Source organism: Pleuronectes platessa, chromosome 13 (assembly GCF_947347685.1).
Source record: "Pleuronectes platessa chromosome 13, fPlePla1.1, whole genome shotgun sequence".
Lineage (NCBI taxonomy): Eukaryota > Metazoa > Chordata > Actinopteri > Pleuronectiformes > Pleuronectidae > Pleuronectes > Pleuronectes platessa.
Window position 1 is genome coordinate 15,259,400 of NC_070638.1, and position 17,095 is coordinate 15,276,494.

The 17,095-nt window shown below is 40.7% G+C and overlaps 3 protein-coding genes across 5 annotated transcripts; 1 reads left to right on the plus strand and 2 right to left on the minus strand.

Moving 5' to 3' along the window:
• Positions 1-575: 575 nt before the first annotated feature.
• On the minus strand, positions 576-4,302 carry LOC128454156 (DET1- and DDB1-associated protein 1). Its single transcript, XM_053437426.1, has 5 exons — positions 3,975-4,302; positions 3,648-3,728; positions 2,613-2,664; positions 2,235-2,296; positions 576-2,144 (listed from the first exon to the last, which is right to left on the minus strand). The coding sequence occupies exons 1-5, from the start codon at positions 3,981-3,983 to the stop codon at positions 2,040-2,042; spliced, it is 309 nt and encodes a 102-aa protein (XP_053293401.1). The 5' UTR covers positions 3,984-4,302; the 3' UTR covers positions 576-2,039.
• A 1,311-nt stretch (positions 4,303-5,613) lies between these two features.
• mrpl34 (mitochondrial ribosomal protein L34) lies at positions 5,614-6,860 on the minus strand. Of its 2 annotated transcripts, none has more exons than XM_053437920.1 (2): positions 6,714-6,860; positions 5,614-6,303 (listed from the first exon to the last, which is right to left on the minus strand). In XM_053437920.1, exons 1-2 carry the CDS (start codon positions 6,761-6,763, stop codon positions 5,985-5,987), a joined length of 369 nt encoding a protein of 122 aa, XP_053293895.1. In that variant the 5' UTR covers positions 6,764-6,860; the 3' UTR covers positions 5,614-5,984. The 2 variants fall into 2 exon arrangements, with proteins under 2 accessions (XP_053293895.1, XP_053293893.1); XM_053437918.1 differs by having other exon boundaries at positions 5,614-6,306.
• A 2,566-nt stretch (positions 6,861-9,426) lies between these two features.
• Positions 9,427-16,175, plus strand: LOC128455158 (protein ABHD8). 2 transcript variants are annotated; one of them, XM_053438834.1, is made up of 5 exons: positions 9,427-9,789; positions 12,305-13,131; positions 13,234-13,404; positions 13,533-13,749; positions 13,855-16,175. In XM_053438834.1, the coding sequence occupies exons 2-5, from the start codon at positions 12,314-12,316 to the stop codon at positions 14,065-14,067; spliced, it is 1,419 nt and encodes a 472-aa protein (XP_053294809.1). In that variant the 5' UTR covers positions 9,427-9,789; positions 12,305-12,313; the 3' UTR covers positions 14,068-16,175. The 2 variants fall into 2 exon arrangements, with proteins under 2 accessions (XP_053294809.1, XP_053294810.1); XM_053438835.1 differs by lacking the exon at positions 9,427-9,789 and adding an exon at positions 10,826-11,837.
• The last annotated feature ends 920 nt before the right edge of the window (positions 16,176-17,095 follow it).

The window sequence follows — 17,095 nt, forward strand, 5'->3', positions numbered from 1 at the left end:
CACCCAAGGGGAATTAATTACTTTAGGTACAAACATTTACTTAGACTATAGAACTAGAATGTGGAAAAGTTTAGGTCAAAGGTCACTTTGACCTCACAAAACCCCTTTGCCTCATGAACGTGTTTCACGTCTCAAAGGGATACTTTTATGTTGGTTCACATTTTCACTTAAGACACAGATGAACTAATGAGATTGTGGTTGTAAAAGGTAATGTTGACCTCACGTGATGTTTCAAGTCTGCCTGCGCAGAATTTCTTCACATCTTGACCAATTGCCACATGGATTGACAGATTAGATTTTCGTGGTTAAAAGGTCAAAGGACACGGTGAACTCATAGAAGCCTAGAAATAGATTGACTGAAACTGCACCGGTCGGTGGCTGGTGTGCGACCAAGGTGCAGTAATTATAGTTTCAAATTACATTTCATTCAATACGATGAAGCGGCTTCAATCATTTTATAGGAAGGATGAGATCTTCTTCGCTTCCCCTGAATTTTTTTAGATTTACTGAGTTTTAGACTTGACTGTATTTTACAGAGTACACATGCCAGAACAAGATCTGAAATCGACAACACATTTATACAATAAACACATTCAGAACTTTATCAGGTGATGTGATACAAATCTTATCACAAAAGTAAAATAAACACACTTTTCTATGAAGAGACGGGGGAATTAAATCACTGCATGTCTCTAGTTTTATGTCTTACTCGAGAAAATTAAAGTGTTGGTTCTACTTGGATTGACTTTCAGAACTAGCGGAGTTAAAACACATGCTATGTAAACCTTTGAACAGCTGAACAACTGTAACATGTAAAAATGTACATGGATAGATGGTAAGATGTGCCAGACATTGACTATATGGTTAATACAATTAGCAACAGATTGCTTGTATACATTTGCAAAAAAGGTGCAAAGCTAATTAGGTCAAATGCTTCCGTTTGTTCTTTGGCTAAACGAAGTGAAAATACAACGAGGCTGACCTGGGGAAGATAGAGAATTAAGTTGTCTTATAACCTGATAAAAAGGGTCAAAACAATCACGATATTCACACATTACAAATGTACAAAACGTGTGGAGCGTAATGCAACATCTTTACGAGCAGCTGACAGAATGTTTACGTAGCCCTGCTATCCAACAAATGACCCCTTTCATTAAATATTGTGCCGATCGTGCAATTAAACAAATATTGAACATCGAACTTAGAAAGCAGCTACAGAATACAAAGACATTTTTGTTTACGTCATCTAGTATGACTGTGTTGGCTTTAATGTGTCCTCACTGATACTAATATCCACTGTGTTCAGCAGTGGTTAATTTCTTCCTGAAACAACATTGACAAAAGGGACAATTACAAAAAAAACAGTGAAAACACACTTATTTCCAATTAAGGCAAAGCAGTTACTTGTCCGGAACAAAATAGACGTATCTCTTTTAAACACTTTTCTTCTTCAATAACAAAACCCTGAATAATCAATCTAAGCAAGGACCACAGTGCAGTTTTAATTTCACTGTGCTGACAGTGATCATGTAAAGGATGAGCTAAAATAAGATTTTAAATTTAAAACTGAAAAAAAAATGTTTATCTATATATTGGAGTAAGACCTAAAAAGGATGACATGCCACTAATCCCATAAACAGACTTAACTTAAGATATGCATATCTCAGAGATGGTACGAATGACGTCAACTTCAAAGCTTTACATGGCAGCAGAGGAGCGATGACTTCCCTCCCTGCACATTGAGAAGAAAACTGTGAGCGTGAGTGACTGAAAACCAGAAGAGTTGAGGTAAAAGGAGGTAGATGTATGTTATTTTTCTAAACTACAAAGAGTAAAGTCTGAGGCATAGCTTCTTGGAAGTAAAGGAAGTAGCAAGGAAATCTGTCTGAATTTTAATTGAACATTGGGGTTACTGTGGTTTGAAATGTATTGATCCTTCTGTGCATCAGTGTCCAGGCCTGGGTTGACAAACACACATCCTGAATCTGTGCATTTCAGTGGGTCAGTCTCTGCTTGGTGAACACGGGCAGCATGTTGCTTTATGAATCCTCGCTCAGCTCTCGACTGTCAGTTCTGGCTATTTTTCTCGGCGGTGCCGCATTGTCCCCGTCTGTGGGTTCCTGCTCTCGCTTTTTTGCTGCAATCTGATAACGCAAGGGAAGAAAGAAGACTATTAACAACAAGTAACGCTAATAAACATGATATCTACTGACAGTGATAATAAGTATCTTTACCTTTTTGTCCCACTGTTGATGAAGATATCGCAACAAGATGTTTGTCTTCTCTGTGACGATGACTGACGACAGACAACACAGAAACGTATTAGATTATGAAAGACACAGTTATAAGGTGCACAAGTGATTTGAAATCAGCTACTCTCACAGAGAGTAAAAATCAAGCCGTGATTTCTAAACATCAACTGAGAAGTAAAGATCATTTGCTCGAATTGAAAACTGCAATTGAAGACATACATAAACAAACACATTGTTGTGTTTTTGGAGAATCTTGCTTAACTCAGAAATAACTACACATAACCAATGATAGACATTTTATTTGACTGACAATTATAGTTCCTCCTGCTCAGAGAACATCCTCTCACTCAATGTACTTACTCTGCTCCGATGGATATTCTCGTGTTGGTAGATACACAGATGGTCGACGATTCTGAAAGAGTATGAAGATCCACATTAGTGTGTTAATGCACCCAACACATACAAATTGATACGTACCACGGGACCTGACATGGTTGAATTTGAGACCCAAGCCAAATTAAAACATAGCTCTTCTATAGGCCTAGAATAGGTAATGCAGGCTTTTGCCATCTCTCAGCTTGACTACTGCAACTCCCTTTATATGGGGCTGTCTAAATCCATCCTGTCCCAATTACAATTGGTTCAAAACGCAGCTGCTTGACATTAAACAGGCAACATATCACTCCTACTCTGACAGAACTACACTGGTTTCCAGTTAAATATAGAATTGATATGAAAATGTTACTTTTCGTTTAACAAAACCCTGATTGTTGTTACTGCTACTGACTGCACTAATCTCGAGGTTCCATATTCTACCCCCATGTTACTTGTGTCATCTTCACACCAACTTCTCTCTGTCCCCTTTTCCAATCTCTGTTGCTGCCCACAAGCTCTGGAGCATTCTCCCAGTTGATATCAGGTCCACCCAACTATCAATAGTTATTATTACCTCTGCCCAGGCTTATGTTTTCTGTCTGTTTGTGTAACGATTGGTTTGAAAGCCAGAAAACTATTAGACAGATTACAACAAAACTTAGTAGAAGGATGTGGTATGGGTCAGGGAAGAGCCCATTAAATGTGGTGCTGATCCGGATTCGGGGGCAGATCAGGGACTTCTTCATCAATTTCCCTAACATTGCTGGAGAGTTTTTCTGCTACTGAGTGGCACTAAATCTAATTTACTTTCTCTATTTCACTATTATCAAGATTGTACATCTCATCTGTTTATCGATGCTTGTGTTGCCTTCCTTTGTCATGATTGCAAATACCTTTTGGTCAAGATATTCTATATGTTATGTGCTATATAAACTAATCTGTCTCGACTAAGTTCCACCTTGAAGTGGCCTGGTTTAATCTTGATGTAATCGTTGGTGGACGACAGACGGGATCACTTACCGATGCTTTGCATACTGAGTCCGCATGGAACCTGCTGAAGTTGCTCTTGTTGTAGACCGGCAGTCCCTTCAGAAAGTCCCCCTGTGGACAGAACACAGCAGAGACATATAAACACAACGTTTAACCAACTCGAGAGAAGTCCCTGTGTGACGCGTGGTGTCGGCAGCTACCACAGCCATTTAATACGAGCTGCCATAAAACAAACCTTACTCCTCTCATTTAGCAAAACATCTTATTGGTAACGACTTGTACTGTGTCATGTCGGTCGCCCCGTAAGCAACAGGTAGTTTACACAACTATTAAAGATAATACGATGTATCCACCCACCTTCTCCATTTCGTCTGATGATCAGCTCAGTCACAGTGAAACCGATCAGATGCTAGTCTGTTAGCTGCTAGTAGCTAGCTGCTGGAGCTTGATGTTGTTGTCTCGGCCAGTTTGTTTACCCCGCTCGACAGCTTCTACCAATGGTCGCTGGATATAAGCTACGTGTGAACTGATTTCATCGTGTTGCTTCAGTCAGTCAGAAAGTTCCCGTCGTGTAAAGCTGATGATACAAAGGCTGAAACTTGACGTTCCTCGGGGTTTTAACGCAAGTAACTCACGACTCCATCTTTGTTGTTCGGATCTTAGGGGGCGGGTAAACTCATTGTTTCCACGTTTCCGATAGGATGGGCTATGGCGGATGTGTGTCGACAGAGGATAGGGCGACGCGATGATTGGCTGAATGTGATTATGTAACAGACCAATCCTCGAGCACAGGGGGTTTGTGACGTCAGATTTAGCGAACACAGCGCAAGTCCTTGGTGCTGCGTTCACGTGCTCTTTTGTTTCTTCGGTGTATTGACGTGGGGGGGAATGAGGGGACAAAAGGAAGCTAATAAAACAAATGTGTTATATTTATCTTTTTAAATCTTTCAAACAACATTTGACAACTCTTAAAATTCTAAACATAATAACAAAGAGCAAATAAAAATGATCCAGGTGTGACAGAAGTATAAATAATATTTATAAATGCGTTTGTATGGACCAAATAGTCTGATGTAAGTTACTTATGAGAGATGGTAAAACTCATCTAGTTTGCAGAAAAAAACAAAGTGTAACATGTGACATTTATTTCCAATTTTCCCATTCAACAACTCGTTTTCCGATTATTCCAACACCACCTGAATGCTCTGTTATGTCGAACTCCATGTACTTTATTTACATTTATGTTGAACAGCGTGAAAATACTGAATTTATGCAAAATGTTGAATAAGAGCAATCGCAGCTCTCCTCTGAAACTATATATGTCACGACTCAGGATTTCTAATAAGGTGGCCTATTATTTTTTCAACCTGAGTTAACCATGTGTACAAAAGCTAAATTAAAAAACTGACAAATAAAAGGTTTTATAGACAAAGAACAAACCATGTCCATTCCAAACTAAACTAGCTACTGAAAAATGTGTCTCTTAAATCTGTAGTTTAGTTGTGTATAATTGTTTTAATACCAGGCACCTTAAGAGATACTGCAATATATTTCTGTTACTTCTATGGGCCATTTGCTGGCATGTATATAATTGTAAGGAAATGCAAGTGTCTCTTTGCATAACATTTTTATTTGTCACAACTTCTCATTTCCCACTCTATCTGAGTCTATAATCGAACCTCTACTGATGACGTCTGAATTAGAATACCTGATGTAACACAGGACCACAAGGACCTGGCTCACTGAAAGTAGTCCTCTCCTCCTGCTCCTCAAATACCCAGTTAACGCTCTACTTTAATACATTATACTACTATACTTCCTTTAGGTGAATAAAACTATCTTTTCCACCAATATATATGGCAGTTAAATTTGAAGGTCAAGATTTATGACTGCAACACACTTGTTTAAGATCACATGGAAAATACCATAAATTCTGCCGACTTGATTTGTATCTTAACCAGAATGTGGTGTTTACATTAAAAACTAGCAATGACAGTGGTTTTACAAGAGCATTTTTATTAAAGATGCTTTTTTGTTCTTCAATTCACATCACAAGCCAAATTAATAAATCTGCTACATTAGATATTATAACTTTACAGAGATTTTGAGTATTATTTGATATGGGTGGAATCAGGTCCATCAACGCTAATTGGGTGAAACTGCCTGACTTGTTTCTTGTTTGTCGAGGGCCAGTTTCAACTCTCCCACCTATTATCAATGTAGCGGGAAAGCCAAACCTAAACCACAACCAGTATCACCAGGTCACACATTATAGAGTTTCTTTCCCATTTGCTGAGCAGCTCCATCATTTCAGAACAAATGTCTTTTATTTCTTGACAGTCCCACCAGGTTTTCCAACAGGAACCTTTAGTGTGAAAGGGATTTCCGTCCTTTCAGCATGCGCCGCAGAATAACTTCTATGCCTCCTCGAGAGCTGACCCTCTTGATCCACCCGTGGGTTCTCTTGCGCTTGATGTTCTTGGGTTGATACTCTGTGCCTCTTTTCTTTGTCCGAATCTGCTGGTACTGGCAGGGAAGCTGCTGGAAAATTCCCGAACCCTCAGCTTGTGAAGAAATTGGTCCGCATCTGGAAATCAGAGGTGCTGAAGTTGCTCGTGCCGTAATCCAGCTGCTAAATAATCTGAGATGGGGGATGCCCGATGTTGCAAGGCTCCCTGAAGGGATGCTGCTGAAAGAGCACAGATTACATGTTACTCTTTAATATCATGCCTCTGCTGCGATTACACTCGCATTGTAGTGAAGTAACGGTGCTACACATCAAATGTCATGCTTTTCACCATAATAATCCGATTCATTCATGTATAAACTGAGCATATTTAACAGTTACTTTGATTTATAACATGCTAACACGTAATACCTATAATCACAATTGCGTGAAATCAGATTAAAGATAATGTTGTAGAGCACGAACACGTAAGGTCAATATAAACACAAAACATGTAGAGGTGCCAGAAAGGTTTGACTAGCCACGCTGCTAACGTACTGCTAAAGCTAGTTAGCCAGTGTTAGCATCGTAAACAAACAGCGTAAGCTTTGCCGTTTGCTTCTCACACACACACGTAGAACTCCTGTTACCTGCGAGTTATTCCACTCAGTCTGGAGATAGACGACAGTAAAGTATTCATTTTGAGAATTTTAGACAGTTGCCACTGACATGAGATCAGTGAATGTCACAGGTCTGCCAGACAACCTGCAAATATGAAGAACAACGATTGGCTTAGACGTTTTACCCAATTGAAACGCTTCTTACTGCAGTAACTCCTCCCTGAGTGTTGTCTTTCAGGCAGTGAACCGACCACCTTCATTCACTGACAACACGTTTTTTGAAAGAAGCATCACTTGTTTGTTTTTTCAGGTCCTGGTTTGAGGTTAGTGTTTGATGAAAATTAGATAGTAAAGGTCTAGATTTCCACCAGTATAAAGCCTGAGATGAGGCTCTGTCTGACAGATTTTACCCAAGGAATAAAATCGTAACAAATACAGTATATAAAAACAACAACACCTCAAATAATATCTACAACTGAGTCTCACTGACTGGACACTCTTTCTCTTTTCCTGTTTTTTGTCAGCTGGACGACCTGCGGGGAGGAGCCTTGGAATGCACACATCTTTGCATGCAGTGTGGTAGGCCTGATGGGTGGTTGGTCATTTCAACAGGGTATTGTTGTTTGTCCTTGCAGTGAAAATTGCAGTGGTAGTGATCACCGGGCTGTGTCTATTGGGGTTTGCGACACAATCTTCCCTTGGTAAATATGCTAGCTACATAATTGTGTACGCTATTTATTTTAAAGTGTGTTGTTTCTCTGTGGTCTCTGGCATTCAGTTATTAAGCTTTTATAATTATCAGCAAAATAAAAGTTATTGACTTTTAATTATAATCCTCCTATCTTTTTTATTTCTTGGGTGCTCCATTCCAGTCATTCAATTTTCAAATAAAGAATTACTTGTGAACGGAATGCACATCTCCCGCTCTTCTTGAACCCCAAAATGTTATTGTGTCCATGCACACTGAGGTCTGGTACGACCTATATTCTTAATCATATTCTGATTAAGACAAATTTGTCCGTCTAGACTCTGTGTTGGTCACAATGATATTCCGTAGTATGGCGTGAGTCTGGTGAGGAGTATCCACCACTACCGTCTTTGGTTTCTACATACATGGAAAAAAATCAAATAGAGCTTTAGTTGATTTAAAGATTCCAGCAAATGCCCTAACAGTGTATGTTACAGAAGTGTATATTTAAACACAGAGGTTGTAGGTTTGTATGAGAAAATGTAATGTTTTTGTCATATAAGGATGTGAAATCAAAGGGTCTGTCTAGTCACAGTGCAATACAAGATGCACATGCTGTATGTGTTTGTATGGAAGTTGTTTGTTGCTCTCTGATAATCAGAGCCCATCTGGATTGCACAAACTAATTTGTTTTCCTAGAGAATTTGAGAGCGGTATTTCCCACATAAGCTATATGCTGGTATGGTAATTGGCCTAACTGGCTTTTGAGTCATTTACTTAAAAAACGCCAGTGCGATAACCAGTAGCATAAAGACACTTGTTATTAACTGTGGCTGTAACACAATAACAGTAAGTACACAACTGTTGGCTCACAGGCTCCCCCCACCGCATCACTGTCATAGCTGTGCGGTGACAGGCACTGCTCCCAGTGCAGCACCAGACTGGTGGATGTGAGCTCAAGGGTAACAGAGAAAAAACAGCAAATCTTCATCCAACAAAGGTCATTTCTGCTGACAGGAAGGTTTCCAGGTGTCAGATCATGTTGTTGAAAGACAAATGTTGGTTTTTATGAACAACATATTGCACATATTGCACGATTCCTCTCCTAGTGCTTTTGTTTTTTTTCATATTTTAGATTTTGATTACACGCTATCAAATCACGAGGTCGTTGTATATGTATGATGTCAGTTTCAGTGGACATATATTCGTCTATGATGTCTTAGATTTATACGATCTGAAGAGATACAAGAGGGTTTTTGACCTGAACAGATCTAATAAGACTGTATGCAGTGATAGCACCACCTACTGGTAACAGGAAGTCAGCCTCATTTTGCAACTTAAAGGGCCGGTATTTTACAACCTTCTGGGATTTAATTTGAGTTATTGGTACTCCTCAGATGATACATCAGTGGTTTAAAGTCGAAAAAAAAACGTTTTCATACTTTGAGAGTACCTACTGACCCCCTTCAAGTCATTAAAGCCCGGAAAATTTATTTAACACAATATGGGCCCTTTAAATTAGATTTACATAAAAATGTCATTGTGCGGTCTGCATTAGATTTTGTGGAACGTAATACGTGATTAGCTGACGTGATGCCGGTTTACACCGGTCCCCGACAGCTCTCTCCTGCAACGTATCAGTTCCTGAGTTCGCAAGTGCTCGGGCCCACAAAGTGCTGCTAGCAGCCGTAGTTTATATTAAGTTTTTGTTTTATATTTTCTTTCTTATATGTAATCTTGCACATATACACCAAAACAATTCCCTTGTATGTGTAGCCCTGCTTGGCAAAATAACCAGATTCTGATTATATACAAAAAACTCTGAATTTGAAATGGGACCACACATTGTGATGTGTCAGCTCATTTAGAAAAATAGCTGGAGCCTCGGTTCATCTTCTCCATCACTCTCTACCTGACTGCACGCACACGCACGCGCACAGTTTGCTATTCTGTCAGCCTTAGCAACAGGGGAACGAGCCTCTGCCATTGGCCTCCTCTCTGAACACGCTGCTCCTCTATTCGCCCTCCGCGCTGCCACTCGGAGAGAGACCGCTGTGTGTGCTGCAGATACAAGGGCAGCAGGGTAGGGCTCGGCCTGGATGCGCAGTGGATGCTTGGGGAGAACAACACAACAGTGTGTGTGTTGATGTTTTTTTTCCCTTGAAACGTAATGGGTGTCTCATTGAAATGCATGTGGCGTATTTTTAAGGAAGCATGCGCCATTTCCAGCAATGCAAACCCCTGTGATCGCAGTGTGATGAGGCCATTAAGAAACGTTGACTCTTTTGCAGCAGAATCTCCAGCGTAGACAAATTGTTGCACCAAATTCAACGTTTCTTTCATGTCACCGTCGTCAGCCCTGGACTTGAGCCGTTTGCTGCAGATTTCTAATCACCTGAATCACCAGTAATTCTGCAGGTAAGGGATGGATTTTAATTGCTTTATTCTGTCTAAGTAGCTGATGTTTATTGTGCAACCAGCATCACTACAACCGCTGCACCATTGCTTCATGCATTTGTCCTGTGACAGCGCACAAACAATCCATCCATCAGCTATCTGTCTATCAATAATATACAGTTTGCAGGTATGGCATGCTGCAAAAGACTGCTATACTTTGAATCTTGCAAATATACCCTGCGTAAATCTATATGAGAATTGCAAAACAATTTTTTGCTACGTATGAAACATGATACTTATTGATTTATGTCAAATATTTGACCCCTGCAGCCTATTATTGCAGTGTATGGCTTTCATGTTTTGTGGTCACAGGCTCCCACAACTAGCCACAACATAGGACATCTTTGCATTAGGCCTTGCAGTGGGTTATAATGGTCTGTTTTTTTGCAAATATTTAATGTGATCACATTATGTCACATGTTGTCGCTCTACTGTACTGTGCGTAAAAGTCTAGCTTTTGGAAATGGAGCAGCACACGGTGTTCCAAATATTAGTGTAAAGACACATCAACCCAGATATTCTGCAGTGCAGACCAACATTTGAACATGGCTGAGTAACCTTCAGCCTGTTGGTTGTCAGGGTTTGTGGATCTCTGATGCCAAATTTAAATCGTGGTTGGAGGTAGAGTGTGGGAGAGTAGGTCAGGAGGAGAGTCCATGATTTAATAAACTAAACAGAGCTGCCTGATACAGCTCTAGTTTGTTTTCTATTAATGACCTGCAGCTTTATGTCAGGGACATCCTATCTACTGTAAGTGACCATGTCTTATCATGTACCACTTGTAGCTATACAGAGCAAAGGATACTGGAGGAATCCACAGATAATCTTACGCTATAAAGATTGGCATAGGTTGATGTTGCATTTGTAATGCAGATCATATGTTTTGATTTGTGTTGAACTGTTCACCTGTAAAATACTATCATTCTTCTCGAGGAAAAATAATGATGACATTTCTTAATTATTTTTCTCTTTATCTGCCTTATATACAGATACTGATTTATTTTGTGATAGGGAAAGGACAATGTAACAACAGATATTGGTCGGGCTCTACTTGCAGCTGAGCTGACATTTAAAAACCTTCACAAATAGTCAGATACATTTAGGCCTGCAGTAGTTTCAATCAGACTCGCAGCTCATGTGTCTCTTGTGCCAGCGCTCCATGTTGATGTTTGTGGAAAAGGGACAGTCGGTTGACATTCACCCAGCTCCAGCAGGATGTAATTGGAGAGCCCTTGATGCACTGACCTTCAGACAATCCTGCAGAGAACACAGACACATGCACACATGAACCCCCCCCCCCCTGTGTGGTTAGTGGTTATAAATTGGATGTTTCTCAACAATTGACTGAAATATGGAGCAAAATTTTAACAAACACAAACATGGAATCCTTGTATTTGTGATAAGGTGATTGAATCTCCTCTAGTTTCAGTTATGTGTGTGTTCAAACTCGTAAGGTATTACATTTTGTCTTGTGTCGATATGTAGTTGGAACACAGGCATGATCTACAGAACATGTAACATGGAATATTTTGAGCATTGATGTGACTATCAGCCCTGCAGGCGGTGAGGTGCACACTGAGCTCAGCTTAAGAGGAAACAGTAAAGCCTTACAGTGTGACTCTTACCACTCTGTTTCCTGGAGATAACCAGCCTGTGGTTGTACTAAAACTGAGGACTAGTGATGCTTCACTTACACAACATGACATACTGTAGTTTAGCTGTGACTGGAAGATATCCGAGAGTTTTATTCGTCTACTCTCCACTGGAAATGGTGATATCCTGGAAAACTGCCATCACACTGCGAGGAGACATGCTGTATGCAGGCATGTTTACGGTCATGCCAGATGACTGGTTGTTTTCTATTTATATATCCTGACTCTGCCCATGTGAAAAGGACAGGTTATTAATAGAAAACATGGAGGCCGGCTTGACATAGGGAACAAGTTTTACTTTCATGCTGTTCTGTTTGTCGATGTGGATCCATGAGTGCTTAATGCTTCGTCACCCAGGTGAGTGTGTCAGTGGAGCGTTAGCTGGACTTGCACTGTCTGTGGTGTTTTGAATTTGCATAGTGGTTCCCAGTCTGTTAAACTGAAAGCATCTCGGTGTGTTGCGTTTCACTCATCACCGTGTGTGGTCCAATGAGAGGATAAAGGGGATGGTTTCATTGTAACTGTTGCTAGGAAACAGCTTGGGCCCAATCTAATAGGAATCCAGCTGGGACCAAATCTCATCCTGGTGAGCTGTTGACATTTTGCAAACACTGCAAACCTGGACTCTATACACTGTATAATAATCTAAAGTTTGAATCCTAGTGAAAAAAAATGATGCTTGTAGGAGAAGAGAAAAAAACTTCACTGACCCACACATCTGTTCATACATCTTGTACATTCGATATTCGGCTTTTGTGCTATGTTTCAAATCGAGCATCTGACTCATGATCTGCTTTGCTGTATCTGTGTGGTTGTTTCTGCAGGTGAGCGTCATGCTGACCAGCATCACTGAGGGGATCCTCTGCTGCCTGACTGGGAAGGCTGCCAGTCTGGTCTTACCCCTGGAGTCGTCAGAACCCTCTGATGGGTTTGAGTTTGTGGAGGTGAAACCTGGAAGAGTCCTGCGAGTGCGGCACATCGTCCCTGAGCGTCAGCCCATAGTAACAGAGGACCAAGTTGCAGACAAAGAGAAAACAGACGGGAACCGCGCTGATGAAGGCTCTCCTCGCTGTAATGAGAGCAACACTGGCAGCAGTGTCCACTGCAAGAGGAAGATCACTGTCTACCGCAACGGCCAGTTGGTAATTGAGAATCTCGGTGACGTTTTGCACTCTGAGATCCTGCAGTGTCAGGATGGGGATCTGGAGCCATGCAGCACAGTGGAGGTGGAGCTGGCAGACTACAAAGAAATAGCCTCCTCTCCAGACCCCAAACCTGTTCCTCCTCCAGTTCCTCCGCCTCATGGGGAACAGAAGCCTGCTCCGCCTCCTCGCCGCCGCCGTCGCAAGCCAAAGCGCACAGTGGCTATAGACTCAAATAGGGTGATCGCTAGCTGCAAAGGGACGCACTCAGACGTGGCGTTGTTCTTTGTGCATGGCGTGGGAGGCTCTCTGGACATTTGGGGCAGCCAGCTGGACTTCTTCTCTCGGCTGGGCTATGAGGTCATTGCGCCGGATCTGGCGGGGCACGGCGCCAGCACTGCCCCACAGATTGCAGCAGCTTATACTTTTTATGCCCTGGCTGAGGATCTACGCGCCATCTTCAAGAGATACGCTCGGAAACGCAACATTCTCATCGGCCACTCATATGGGTGAGTCTTTGCAAGATGCTTTATTTCAAATCTTTAACCACCAGTAACTTTTGTAGTCGTTTTGACAACATCCTGGTAACATGCTGTCTCCATCTTTTCCAGGGTGTCATTTTGCACCTTCCTGGCCCATGAATATCCCGATTTAGTCCATAAGGTGGTGATGATCAATGGAGGAGGTCCCACAGCTCTGGAGCCCAGCCTCTGCTCCATATTCCAGCTGCCATCCTGCGTCCTTCACTGTCTGTCACCCTGTCTGGCCTGGAGCTTCCTCAAGTAAGAGCTGCACTGGTGTGGTGCAGAAAACTGTCACCAACTTCTCTGATTGCAGGCTAAACATTTTGTGTATTTAAATGTCATATCATTTAACACAATTGTTTTTATCTCTCTCTTACACCTTCTAGAGCGGGATTTGCTCGTCAGGGCACAAAAGAAAAGCAGCTGCTGAAGCAGGGCAATGCCTTCAACGTGTCACCGTTCGTCCTGCGAGCCATGATGAGCGGCCAGTACTGGCCAGAGGGGGATGAGGTCTACCATGCTGAACTCACCGTTCCCATCCTTCTGGTTCATGGCATGTGTGACAAGTTTGTGCCCATGGATGAGGATCAGCGCATGGCAGAGGTATAGCACATCTTCCTTATGCTGATGTATCATAATTTTTGATACAAAATGTCCTGTTTCTGCTGCGGTATTATATAATATAATGATCTGCTTTCATTTTCTTAGATCCTCCTATTTGCCTTCTTAAAAGTCATTGAGGAAGGCAGTCACATGGTTATGATGGAGTGTCCCGACACTGTCAACACTCTCCTCCATGAGTTCTTCTTGTGGGAACCCGACATGTCCAAGAAAGACAGCAGCAAGACAGACACAGGGAAGACAGTGGCTGCCAGTGACACTCTCCACACGCTGAAAATCAACAAGTCGATGGATAAATAACCAACAAGGACGTCTAGTTTAATCAAGCAGAAGGCCTTTTATGGCATGTTGGCGTGTGTTCTTAAGGCTGCTGCCAGGCTGAGAGCTGTTATATACAGGGCCACATCTTAAGGATGTGGGCGGCCGCTGGTGCTTCAAGATAAAGCAGGACTTAGGGCGTGGTGCCAACAAGAGTACGATGGGACAAACATTAAGACGAGAGGAACAGATGCAAATTCAAAGTCGGTGTCTGCTTTGCTTTTTGATACAAGTCTGTGCTCCATCACGTTACGTTTGCAAAATGTGACAATATCTGGAAAACAAAAGGACTATGTCCACTTGTGATGTGTGTTTGAAATGTTTCTTGTGAAGAACTGACTATGGCAAGATGCATAAGGCATATGATCCATGAAATGGTGTCTGAAGCTCCTCACCTTCATCTTAAATACTCTGTAAAGTACTGTCGAGCTTCTGTTCTGCCCTTGTTGAACAGATATTATTTTATCATTGGGCCCATCTTACATCTGATTTGAGTGAGAACCTGGCAAATGTATTGAATTGAGGAATTACAGATGCCAGGATGATGGCTCACAATAGGATTACACTGTTGATAATATTAATTTATTTTAAAATATTGACTGGAGTGTAAAATAATAGATATGATAATAATAAAATAGATAATAACATTAATATGCTGATATACGTGCAAAATGCAATTATTAATTGCATCACCTTTATAAATAAATAACATTATTCCTGGAAGAAAAACAAAAACTCAATGATCACCTGTGAACCTTTTAACCAGCCCCTTTCACTGTCTGCACCATCTCCAACATGAAGACTCACAATTACACAAAGTGTAAGGGACATTGACTCATCTGATCTAAACAACAGCACTTTACTTTCCATATATTGAATTTATATCAAAACTAAATCCAGAAAGAAATACATGTGACTAAGCACAATGTAATCAATTCATACATTCATAGTTGCATGGAAATTAAATAATATTCAACAGGAGATGTTGACAGATGTAAACAAACATGGATGCCAAATAATGATTCTCCTCCTTAATCTAGCAGCCATTTCAACAGAACTATATAATATCCTAAGGATACAAAGTACTGAGGCCCTGAATGATTTCAGAGTAGGAAAAGGTATGGCTTCAGACAGCTGCAGTATATTCTCATATTGAAAAAAAAAAAAGATTTCCCAGTGCACTCCTCTCTAATCAAATGAGTGTTATTCTAAGTGTGTAAGTATTATTTTTGCCTTTATTCTGAAATAACAGCAACTGCCATAACAAATTGTGGTTGTATTGACCGCTTTATGCTGTTGTATCTCGAAGCTGATAAATGCAAACCAAGTGTGTGTTCTCCTATTACTCTGCAGTCCACCCTATTTATCTAATAGTGTCAGACTGAACGAATTATGCTCACTGAAAGACATTCATTTATGGGTGCTGCTTTGTCTCATAGTGGGACAGTAAGGTGCGAGTAAAATGACAGTGTATTTCTCTCCCCTGTTACTCTTTATCTGCTGACTGGATGGTTTATACTGTTTGGAATTGCAGACGGTGCAAAGTGGTGGATTTGAAACTGGGTCAAATGATGCTAAAAAATCTATTATGAATCATGCAAAGGAGAAAGTCCCCTTCTGAGGGACATTTGCTCTGACCATGCAGGTTGTAATATATGCATTTTGACAGAATGCGGATGCAATGTGATTGCTCCTATGCAAATGGCACAAAGAGAGATAGAATGGAAATAAACTGGCCCGGCCCTGACACTTCTAAAACATTATCTGTTCTCTACAGAAACCAACAAATGCTGCTGATGCAAAGTACTGTATGTTTTCTTTGGTGGGATTGATCAGTAAAACTGTATGGACTACAGGGTGCACATCTACTTCCTCTTATGCTAAAAGTGTGCATATACAAATTGTCAGTGCTCATATGTGCTATATCTTTTTGTCGTTAAAATGTGCTAATGTTGTTGTTGCATTTATTCATGGAGTTCATATTATATGCACTACCTCCGTACAGATGCATATAACATTATATATCCTGTGAAAACAGTTGGAGTCAGTGTATGAATGTACCATTCAAAATAAAACAGATGTTCACAGTCTACTGGTGGTGTTGCTTACTTGTTTATTTGCACTAGTATGGTCTGTTTCTCTTCAGTGAGTAAAAGCATTATAATAATCTTGTACCAAATTCAAAAATGATACACGTTTGCATTTACATTCAACACACAACAACATGTTTGCACTGCTATACTTGTAGGGTACAGCATGGGCTTCTATTCATTGTAGAGAGCCTAAGCAGAACCGCATCACTGACCTTAGTTATGACCAGTTCATGCCTAACCTTTACCTAACCATAATTCATATATGACCTGTGTCCTTCACCAGGACCTCAGAAATTATGGTTGCCTCATGGGGGCTGACCTTTAGACCCCATGAGGTCCACTGGTCTTGACAAGATCAGTGTGTGTACTGGAATAAGTCCTAAAACATTAACAAAAGCAAGCACACACACAATACAGGCACCTTTGGAGATAAAAGTAGTTAGACAAGATTATTTGTTGTTATTATTACACATGGACTGCAGGGGAAAGCACAACACCTAAGGACAGATCCAGGTTATATCAACATTAGCCTTAACACTAAAATAAAACAGATAATCTAGTGCTGATTGAGAACAGTTACATAGTGATCTACAGTGTATAAAGCAACACAATATCGATTCCGGAATATATATCATGATATATATATATATATATATAAAGATGCGTCACATCCTCTGTTTAGTTCATTTGAAAAATGTTCTACTGACTAACACAGATACAGCGAATCCATGGAAAAGAGAAGCATCTCCATCTTCTGTCAGCCTTATGTTGCTCTTGTATGTCTTGGATGTTACTACTCTAGTATTTTGACCTCAAATGGTCACAACTTCAGACTCACTGTACCGTATTTATTGTATTTCTGTTTCTTTAAGGTTTTCTATTCTAAATGTTTATAGAAAATAGTTGACTATTTATTA